General features: G+C 35.6%; 1 protein-coding gene across 1 annotated transcript; it reads right to left on the bottom strand.

Annotated features, from left to right (window-relative positions):
* Positions 1-451: 451 nt before the first annotated feature.
* Positions 452-10,036, bottom strand: LOC103257295 (serine/threonine-protein kinase N2-like; the record flags this gene model as incomplete). The annotated part of the gene is made up of 6 exons (XM_008055023.2): positions 452-3,117; positions 3,201-3,281; positions 3,520-3,627; positions 7,850-7,992; positions 8,668-8,744; positions 9,942-10,036. Coding segments are annotated over 6 exons (708 nt in total), but the record flags the coding sequence as incomplete, so codon positions are not given.
* Positions 10,037-10,707: the final 671 nt, after the last annotated feature.

The raw sequence follows: 10,707 nt of genomic DNA, 5'->3' as shown, positions 1-10,707 counted from the left end.
GTGGAAAAACTGTCTCCACAAAACCAGCCCCCGATGCCAAAAAAGTTGGGGACTGCTCAACAAGGAAAATAGATCATTTTATATTTCTAACATTCCAACTGTAATTTTTTAGCAAGATGACTATAAGATGGCATTCTGTTTTAATTCATCTCCCTCTCCTGAAAAGTCAGGTCTGAAATGAAAATAAGTTAACCTCAAGCGAGAAAAATACATACAATACTGGTGCTTGCATTTTAATATTAACACGGACTATTGTCTATGAAAGTTTCATTCCTTTTTTCCCCAATCGTCCTGTTCTCAGTGTCTAGCCACAGCGAGCATTCCATAAACATCCATCAAAGAAGAGATGCTGTTGACCTTACAGCAGCAGAATACAAACGCTCCTCGTTATTCCCAGTGAAGCAATCTGTTCTGGGTTTTCATGATTTCAGCTTTCCTCAGGACAAAAAGCACTTGCAAGAAGGCTAACTCAAGTGAATGAGTCTTTGAGATTTTGAACATAGAAAATATAATTAAAGCGTATTTTAACTAGTAGGAAGTTTCTAAGAGGAAATAATACTTAAAACCAAAGTTACAAATTTCAATCTACTTAAACTTTAATTTGTGCATTTGTGGTAATTTATGACTGCAAAACACTTTTTTCTTAGAAGGACAAAGTCAAAGGCACATTTCATTTGAATGCATAGTGTACCATTCTAAAATATCCTAGCTTCCTTACAAAGTGCTTGAACAGTCACATACACATACAGTAATAGCAAAATATATTTACATTCTATAAAGCTTAAAAATTTTTAATCTAAAATATATTTTAAAAACTACAGAAAAAATTAGTGCTTTCTTCAGCTTGTGTGATATACCCTGCCCTCTAATTTTTTTAGTGATTGACTTCAATTAAAAAAATTTCTGTACACTGTGTAGTTACAAAATGCTATGTCAGTTTTTAATGCTAAAAGCCTATTTTAGACATTGCTTTATTTGCATATTTGAGAACCAGAAAAGGTGAGCAGACTGTACCTCAAAAGTATTTAGTGTTTTAATATTGTATTAACACTGTTTAAATTAAAGTCAGACAACTAAGCTAAGTTCCTCTGTCGTCCTTTGCCAAGGAAGTTAACTGTCATGTTAAAATAACTTCAGACAACATACTGTTCCCTCTTTCTACAAGATTTTCTCCCAAAAGTTCTTGGACAATAATCAATTTGGAAGGTATGAATGATCTCGGCATAATTTTAATTGTTTTCAGAGTATAATAAAAAACATCCCAGCAAGGCAGAATATTTATAAATGTTTTTTAGCTCAACTCTCCATAAATTGGTGTGCTTTTTCATGTTTCTCAGAAAAGATTTAAACTTGAACTATTTTTAAGAGATGAGCTCACTGTGATTACACGGTTAATTTGGTACGGTTAGTTAACAGTTTGCTATTCCTGAGGTATAATGACCCTAACATGCTAAGCATAGGATCAAAGATGTTATTATTCAACTAAAAAAAAAGAAAAAAGAAAAGAAAACCAAAGAAGTCATGGACTAGGAGGAAAAAAAACAAAAACAAAATAAAACAAAACACACAAAAAAACTACAGGCAAATAGAAAGTCATGGTTCGCAAAAAGACATCCCTGTAAGAGTATATATAAAAAGCCACAGACGGATCCTCTGAAGAGTTGTAAAAAGTATTTGATCAAATTATTTTTGAGACTTTTGAGGTACAGCTTTAGTGTTATAATAACTTTTTATAAAATATAGACTGTTTTATCAAAAATATTTATACATTCTGTTACAATATATTGCTTTTGCCCTCAGTAACTGCCAATATAAAATCTGGATCCAGTGGCCTAAAATATACAAATGCACTTAATGTAAATGCTGGAGTTTGAGGTGTCTGCTTGGCCACTGTACAAAAGTGATGAAGTGGTGAAATTAAATAACACGCCTACAACATAGAATACATTACAACTTGCACATATACATGTTCACAGCATGTATACAATTATCATCCCTATGGTTTAACAAAGTTCCCTCTACAGCAGACACAAAAGATGAACTGAGGCTGATAAATGCAGAATGAATACCAAAAAAGGGTAATCAGTTCACTGATTTTGGAAGAAGACATGACTGAACATACTGAGTGTCTAGACTTCGGGAATGCATACAGGTAACACAGTATCTTGGTTCAGGTTGATGAAAAGTTCTCATTCTTAACATTAAGTAAATGCTGAAGTTTAGCTGTTTCAGAAACAAAACAATTGTTTGGCAAGCAGCTCTGTTGAAAAGCTATGAGGCTCTGTTACATGGTTGGTAAAGAGAAGTCATAAGAAGTTTTCTCCTAATAAATATAGAAAATTTATAAAACAAGACATCAATTCATCCTGTTTTTTTAAAAATCAAGCCCAAAAATGTGCCCTGAACTGCCACTACATTTTTTGAGATTATAGTAGTTTCTTTAAAAAAAAGTAAGAGCATGTGCCTTATTCAATCATACTCTGTGTGAACAATAATAGCATTCCAAGTCCTTTTTTTCTTTTGAAAAAACAGAGTTAAGTGATTAATTTTCCTTCCACTTAACGCAGGCATATGGCAAAGCTAGGGACTATAAAAAAGTGTTTTTTTTTCCTTTTTTTAAAAAAATAGATTATTGATCCAAAAGTATTCATCTGTGGTGGATTTTCATGGCCGATGTTCATTCAGCTTAAACTCCACGAAATTGTTTCCAGTGCTCAGATTTAGGTTGAAATACACTGAGAAGCCATTTTTCAAGAAGGTATTAGAATGGTACTTTTAAACAGATCTTGATGTGTTTTTTTTTTAAAAAACAAACTCAGAAGCTACTGATGGCACAGAAAGCAAATGAAGGGTTACTATTTTTAAGAGGTCTTCTTGTGAGTCAGTCTGCTTGGTTTCACAGTATCTAGTAACTTAACACCAATCAGCAATGTAGTCAAAATCTCTAAACATTTCTTGCTCCTCTTCTGAGAGTATCCTTGGTTCTCGAGGCGGAGTCAGAATAGGTGCTTCTGAGGTAAATTCATCATCAAAATTACTAACATCTTCTCGTCCTCTGATGGTGGGTACAAATGGTGGCTTCACCTTCTTGTCCATAAGAGCACTCCAGTCGATTAGCTGGAGAGTAAAACAGAAAACAGTTCAGTTTCTGACTCCTAATTGCTCTCGCTTCACAAAAAATTTGAGATATTCACACTTACCCGGAAAAATGGGTGTTTTTTTACATCCTCTGCATCTTTCTCACCAGCCCCAAGGCGCCGCTCAGGATTTCTTCTCAACAGCTAACACAATGCAAAGTAAAAAAGTTAAAATAAAACTAATAAAATAAACTTGATTTGAGAAGGATTCTCATAACTTTTAAAGATTTAGATTTTTTTTGTTTGTTTTTGTTTAAACTATGTAACATCTATGAACTAAAAAACAACTTCTAATGTTCTACTGGGGAATTTCATTCAATATAAAAAATTGCTGTAATTTAAAAATTACTTTCAAAAATCATACCCTTATTTTAATTCTTACCCTTCTCATTATGGAAATGGCTTCTGTAGATAAGAACCTTGGATACCTTACTTCATCATTTACAATACTGTCAAAAACTTCCTCTTCATCATCGCCAGGGAAGGGAGACTAGAAGAAATATCTTCAAGTTAAAACGAATTGCAACAAAGTAAAATCGTATCACCTATTCAAAGTACAACCAACACCCAGGTAGTGAAAAACAAACAAAAAGTCTACCAAAACAAGAACAACAGCAAAATAACTATAAGAAGCCATAGTAGATATGTATCTATTACCTAGAAGACACATCATATACTTTTCCTGAAATCGACTTTAAATTTATGTTACCAACACTTACAAAACTTGTTCACATTATAATACCATTTTCCATTTGACGTTATTCCATTCCATTCCATTTCATTCCACTCCATTCCATTTTATTTTATTCACTCATTCATCTATTTGACCAGACAGTCAATATTTAGAATATCTACTAGACAACAGGGGATATTTAGATAACAGACATGATCCTTAAGAAGCTCAATATCATAGACAGACAGGAGGAAATGACAAGGTAAACATGATAATGAGTTAATAAAAGGAATCACAGAATCCGTGGGAATATATCAGATATGGATATGCTTTGGATCTCAAAATCAACAGCATATTAATGGTGGTAAAACACAACTAGAGCTTAGTAGGCACAATGACTGCACTAAGAAGCAGCTGACAACAAAATCGGACTAAAAGGAACTCAGAAGGCACACATTGCCAGGCATGTATTTAATGCTCTCAACACACAAAAAAATCTTAGAACATTTCAGTAGGCACAGTATTAAAATCATTTCTCATAATGGCCATAATCACCCTGATTCATAAAAAAAGTGGTTACATTATATTCAGCATGACAACTTGGATAAGCTCAAGTATCCTGAAAACTTGGCTATCAAATGTGACTTACTACCTCAGAATTTCAGATGGCTTAACGTTTACTCAGCTATTTTCAATATCAGGAAACAAATGTCTAAGTATCATTTAATGTCTTAAAAATAACTGAAACAAGTCAGTATCTCTAACCTTATTTTATCATTGACTGCTGGGGAAATACAAACGCACTTAGCCTCATTAGGTTTGATTTAGCTGCTTGCTTCCAATGAGGAATCAAAAAATAAGAGCCAAGAAGAAAGCAATATCAATGGGAAGGGAGGGAGCTTTAACCCGAGGAGTCACATTTAAAACTCAACCTCCAGGGCTGAGCTTCCAATCTTATTGCTCATAGCTGACAAAAATCTCAAAGTTTTCTGTTATCAAAACCTTTGTCTGTCCATTTACTCATTCAAAATACATAAATCAAATACCTATTATATGGGACAATCTAATTTCTTTTGGGTATTAAAACAGCAAGTTGAGAAGATTCTATTTCACTAGGATTCTCAATCAGAATTTCAGGTGGTAATAGAGTGCTCTTGTCTACTGCTTGAACAATTCTGTACTTGAAAACTGTCACTTAATAAGTCTTTGAATAGCAAAGAAATATCCATGTATTCGTTAAAATGTTAAAGTACCTTCTTTCTGAAAACAGACTAAGCCAACAGGGCTAACAACAGAGGCTAAAAGTGCATTTTAAACACACATAAACAGAATCCAGCAGTTCAGATGTCCACATCCACAGCATTTAATGCCAGTGCAGCCTTTCTTTACATTTCTCTGGCACCTTCACTCCACTCCGTCACCCTGGGCTGGAGTGCAGTGGTATGCTCATGCCACTGCAGCCTCAACCTGCTGGAGTCAGGTGATCCTTCCGCCTTAGCCTTCTAAGTAGCTGGAACTACAGGCATGCACCACCATGTTCAGTTTATTTTTTGATTTATTATAGAGGTGAGGTCTCACCAAGTTGCCCAGGCTGGTCTCGAACCTGTGGGCTCAGGCAATCCTCTCACCTCAGCCTCCCAAAGTGTTGGGATTATAGACATAGCCACTGTGCCCGGCTTAATGCTATAAAATTAAATGAAATTGCAAGAAGCAATTGTGAAGGAACAGTCTCGTCAATTGTTTTTTGTCTTCTAGGTAATTAAGAACTCAATTAGACACTCTTTCAAAAAACATGAAACAGTAGTTTCTTCACTTGTCCTCTGCCAAACCCTCCAGTGGCTTTAGAATAGGAAAAGGTAGACTCAAATGGTATTAATTCTGTAGTACTTCATAATAAACTCACATTTTTGCATGTCATCTCTAAAATGGAGAGTATATTTTAATGAAGCACATAATTAAATCTCCTAATTAAATCTTATACTTACTTGAATACATTTAAATCAAAGCAAGAAAAATGTTACTTTTAAAAAAAGAAAAGGGAAAGAAAAAAAGTTCAAGTATGCCAGAGATTACAGAAGCAACACCTATTATGAGAGCTTTTGGCACTCTCAGACTCAGAAAGTTAAAAACCAGTGTGTATTAGGGCTAAAATAAATCTTACCATCCTTAACATCCCATAATTTTTTAAAAATAGAGATGAAAAATTCAGATCTGGACCATGGCCTTAAGAACAGAAACAGGCTGGGTGCAGTGGCTCATGTCTGTAATCTCAGCACCGTGGGAGGTGGTGGTGAGAGGATTGTCTGAGCCCTGGGGCTTGATACCAGTCTGGGTAACTTGGTGAGACCTAAACTCCATAATAAAAAAAAAAAAAGTTAGACAGGCATAGTAGCGTGTGCTTGTAGTTCTAGCTACTTAGAAGGCTGAAGCAAAAAGATTGCCTGAGTCCAGTAGGTCGAGGCTGCTGTGGCCATGATTGTGCTACTGCATTCCAGTCTGGGTGACAGAGTGAGACTCTGACTTGGAAAAAAAAAAAAAGAAAGAAGAATAAAAAAAAAGGCTGGAGCAATAAAGAATAATGCTCTAGAGACAGCTTCTCTGGCCAGAGTGAAAGGGTTAAAATTCCAGCTCTATCACATGAGAGGTATGTGACTTCAAGCAAGTTATTAATCTCTCTGTGTCTCCATTTATGCTTATGAAAATGGTCATAAAGTCAGTACTGAGCTTATTAAAGTTTGTCGCAAAATTAAATGAGCTAGTATTTATAAAGTACATATAATAGTGCCTAGAGTTTCTATTTCTTTTTCTCCTTTTCTAGAGAATCCACTTCAATCTGACATACCCAAAGGGCTAGCAACTGGATAAACTAAAACCATTTGTTTGTTTGGGGTAAATGTTAAGTACAGAGTAAAATAAAAAATTTCTGATATTCAATAATTTGACCATTCATTTATTCAGCTGCTTATTCATGCCTTTAAGAATACATAAGAAAAAATTTTGGCAACGGGGGAATCTGCAAAATAATGAACCAATCCCATAAACTAATTTCATGTACATCTCCAGATCAAGTCCTTCTATGTAGTTTTAAATCCCTTATCAAAAGATCATAGTTGTTAATCACTTATCAAAAGATTTACTCTTTTCCAAATCTACCTATCGTTCCTGATAATTTATAACACAATACCTTTACCTCTTATTACTGGTTTATTTTATATAACTTGTTGTTTCCTAAGTGGTTTACAATTTCTATACACAACTCAGTTATCCTAAAAAATTTATTTTAAGTTGATTTACAGGAAACAGTAGAAAAAATGTTAATTGTTTCAACTCTACTATTTTTTTTTTTTTTTTTTTGAGTCTGAGTCTCACTCTGTCGCCCAGGCTGGAATGCAGTGGCATGCTCACGGCCACTGCAGCCTCGACCTGCTGGGCTCAGGTGAGGCTTCCGTCTTAGCCTTCCAAGCAGCTGGAACTATAGGCACACACCACCACGCCTGGCTAATTTTTTTTATTTACTGTAGAGATGAAGTCTCGCCAAGTTGCCCAGGTTGGTCTCGAACCCGTAGGCTGGGGCAATCCTCTCACCTTGGCCTCCCAAAGTGCTGGGATTATAGGTGTGAGCCACTGCGCCCGGCCAACTCTACCATTTTTGAAGGTAATATTTTTTTGTGATCAATGTACAGTTGATTTTTCTTTATAGGCGCATTCTTTTTATTAGTCTTCCTGCTAATCTATTCCCTATGAAATGACCAGTTACATGTGATTATGTCTTAAAATCATAAAACATAAACATAGTACAATACTGACATACAGGAAACTATTTTCAAAGCATTTGTAATTCATTCCACAAGTCACATGAAAACCTTTAAAAAACAAGTGAAGTTATGACAGATGCAAAGCTGATTATTAGTACACTATAAATATTAAAAAACAACTTCTGCTCATGCAGAAGACAATATTAGGTGCCTTTATAAATGACATGCTCTGTTAATTCAATCATCTTTCCTCTGTTCTCCCTCATCTGCTTCATACTGCTTACCTCACCAACGAGCATTTCATATATAAGCACACCAAGGCCCCACCAATCTACAGCCCTTGTATAGGATGTTTCTGTTAATACTTCTGGGGCAAGAAATTCAGGAGTGCCACAAAATGTGCTTGTTCTGTCTCCATATCCCATTCCTGGAAAAGAGAAAGTTTAAACATTTGTTAGCAAGAAAAAAAATCTAGCATAAAAAATTGGGCTGGGCTCGGTGGCTCAGCCTGCAATCCCAGCACTTTGGGAGGCCGAGGCAAGTGGATTGCCTGAACCAGCCCAGGCAACTTGGCGAGACCTCGTCTCTACAATAAATCAAAAATAGCCAGGCATGGTAGCATACGTCTGTAGGTCCGTCTACTTGGAAGGCTGAGGCGGAAGAATCACCAGAGCCCAGCAGGACAACGCTGGGGTGGCCATGAGTGTGCCACTGCACCCCAGGCTGGGTGACAGAGTTAGACTTCAATTCAAAAAAAAAAAACTGGAAGCTTGGTGAGGAAATTATCAGGGCTATGCAATTCACTGTGTATGGTCAGATCAGAATAAATAATTTGGTACTTACTTAATACCTTCTTAATGCAGTAACAGAATCAATCATATTCAGGGAATCTACTATGATTTCTAGACATCTAACCTTATTCATATCTGCAGAATAAATTCCTAACGTGACAATTAGGTTATATGAGCAATCCAAAATGTCTTAATGAAGAATTAATTAAAGTAAAATATACATTCATTTTGTTTTCCATAGACAAACTTGAAAACTATGAGTACCAAGGAATAGTAATCTATGAGAAAAGGAACTTTAAAACGTTCATTACCTTCTTTGCAAAGACCAAAATCAGCAATTTTCACAAAGCCCTCTGTATCTAGCAATAAGTTATCCAATTTCAAATCTCTGTTCAGGATTTAAAAAAATCAAAATCAGTAGGTAATATAGAAAAAAAAAATCATTTCAACTGCAGTTCTATTTTCTCTTTACTAAAAATGGGTTTTCCAAGTTATCTGAGATTCAAGTACTATATCACAAGTATTCATTTTTCTTCCTTTTGGTGAATTTGCTGCTCTATATAGTCTCTGAATAATCTTTCTCCTGTTATATAGAAAAGGAAGAATGTATTTAAAAGGGAATGTTTTATCTCTTTCAATATGTTTTAAAGCATGAAAGGAGTTTTAAGTATCTTTAACTCAGGTTTTATTATTTGTGATAAAATGACTTAATCCAAGTTTGAAGGTTGCTTATGTACCACCCATAAGAAAGAGCTGTCAGGCTAACGGTACAAATAAAGCTTCAGAAGGGCAGGTCTAACCTTCCAAGAGAATAATAATTCAAAACAACGGAAAAGCTATCCATCCATACTAATTGATTACAAATTAAACTAGTTGAAAATATTTTATCCTTTAAGTAAAACAGGACCTTAGCTTAAAAACATTGTTAGAAGTTTGGATAACCAATGTTTACTGTCTCTTAATTCTTACTGGCCTTCCCATAATTTGCTTGGTCTTGAGCAGTGTAATTCAATCCAACAATTTCTCTGGTCTAGGCCAGTGCTATTGAAAATGTGATCCATAGACTAGCTGCTGGGCATGAATTATTTGTTTACTGGTCTGCAACTAGATAAGGAGCTTGTGTCAGTATATATATATATATCACCAACATACTGTTTAGTTCAGTTGACAGTAAGACTTCTTAATGAGGAAAGCAGTGTGATGTTTTACACTCTGGCACAAGGTACTTGTCTTATCATGGGCACATTTTGAGTAGTACTGGTTTATAGTGGTTTTCTGCAGTGGACCAGTTGAATGCAAAGTGTTCACTAGGATGAATAGTTTTGAGAACTGTATCATTAGAGGGTCACTCATAATTTGACTATTTTAATTAGAGAATGGGTGTTAGATCAGGAACCAAAAAGTTCATCATACTTTTTGTGCTAACCACCATGTCTTTCAAAATTGGGGTCTGACTTTTTTAGAGGTCACTTACCAGGTGAAGGAGAAAATTAAGAAGGTGATTAAACACAAAATATTCTTCTTAATTATGTTTAATTCTAAATGATACTAATGCCATTCGAAAAAATAAAAAATGTTTACTTACCTATAAACAATTTTGTGTTCATGTAAATATTGCAACCCAAGAACTACACAAGCAGCATAAAATCTGTTTGAAGAATTAGATTGAAAGAAGTTTAATACATTTCACTGCTCTTGAATGCCAGTGGATATTTTTATGCTTCAAAGCAGAACTCTGTAGTTAACTAATTTCACAAATATTTATGTAGTCCTTACTATGTTCTGCACACTGTGCTAGATATTAGGGGTCAAATCAAAAAACGGGAAAAGCACAGTCTTGACATCAGAGCCACTAACTTTGCTGATGGAGTCGCTGAGAGCCTCAGGAGCAGCTGATCACCAGGTTCTACAGGAAGAAGGATCATGAGCCACGGGGCGAAGGAAGTTTTGTGGGGACATACAGGCTACTTCCCCCAAAGGAAAAGCAACAGAGGAAGAAAAGCCATAACCTTTTTGACAACTGGTAACGAGTCAGTGTGGCGAAAATAAGGGATGGAGTACCCGGGGAAGAAGCGGTGGGAGATCAGGCTGAAAACAGAGGCTGATGCTGGCTCCTGATTGTAAAACTATGGGGACTGAAACTTTCTCTCTTAGTGACAGAGAATCAAACCATTTTAATCAGAGGAGAATGATCACATTACGTTAGAGATATTTTTCTGATAGCAGTGTGAAGGCTGGAGTAGAAATAAGCAGAGCTCCAGAAGGAAAACAAAAAACAGATAAGGCTTTTGTAGTGGTACAGAGGAAAGATCGTGAGAATGCCCGACGCAGGTGGTAACAGACAGAGTGAG

This window comes from Carlito syrichta, unplaced genomic scaffold, assembly GCF_000164805.1.
Source record: "Carlito syrichta isolate Samal-C Ts95f unplaced genomic scaffold, Tarsius_syrichta-2.0.1 Scaffold80509, whole genome shotgun sequence".
In the NCBI taxonomy this organism is placed as follows: Eukaryota; Metazoa; Chordata; class Mammalia; order Primates; family Tarsiidae; genus Carlito; species Carlito syrichta.
The sequence above is the reverse complement of the archived record's forward strand: the minus strand, read 5'-3'. Positions and strand labels throughout refer to the sequence as shown.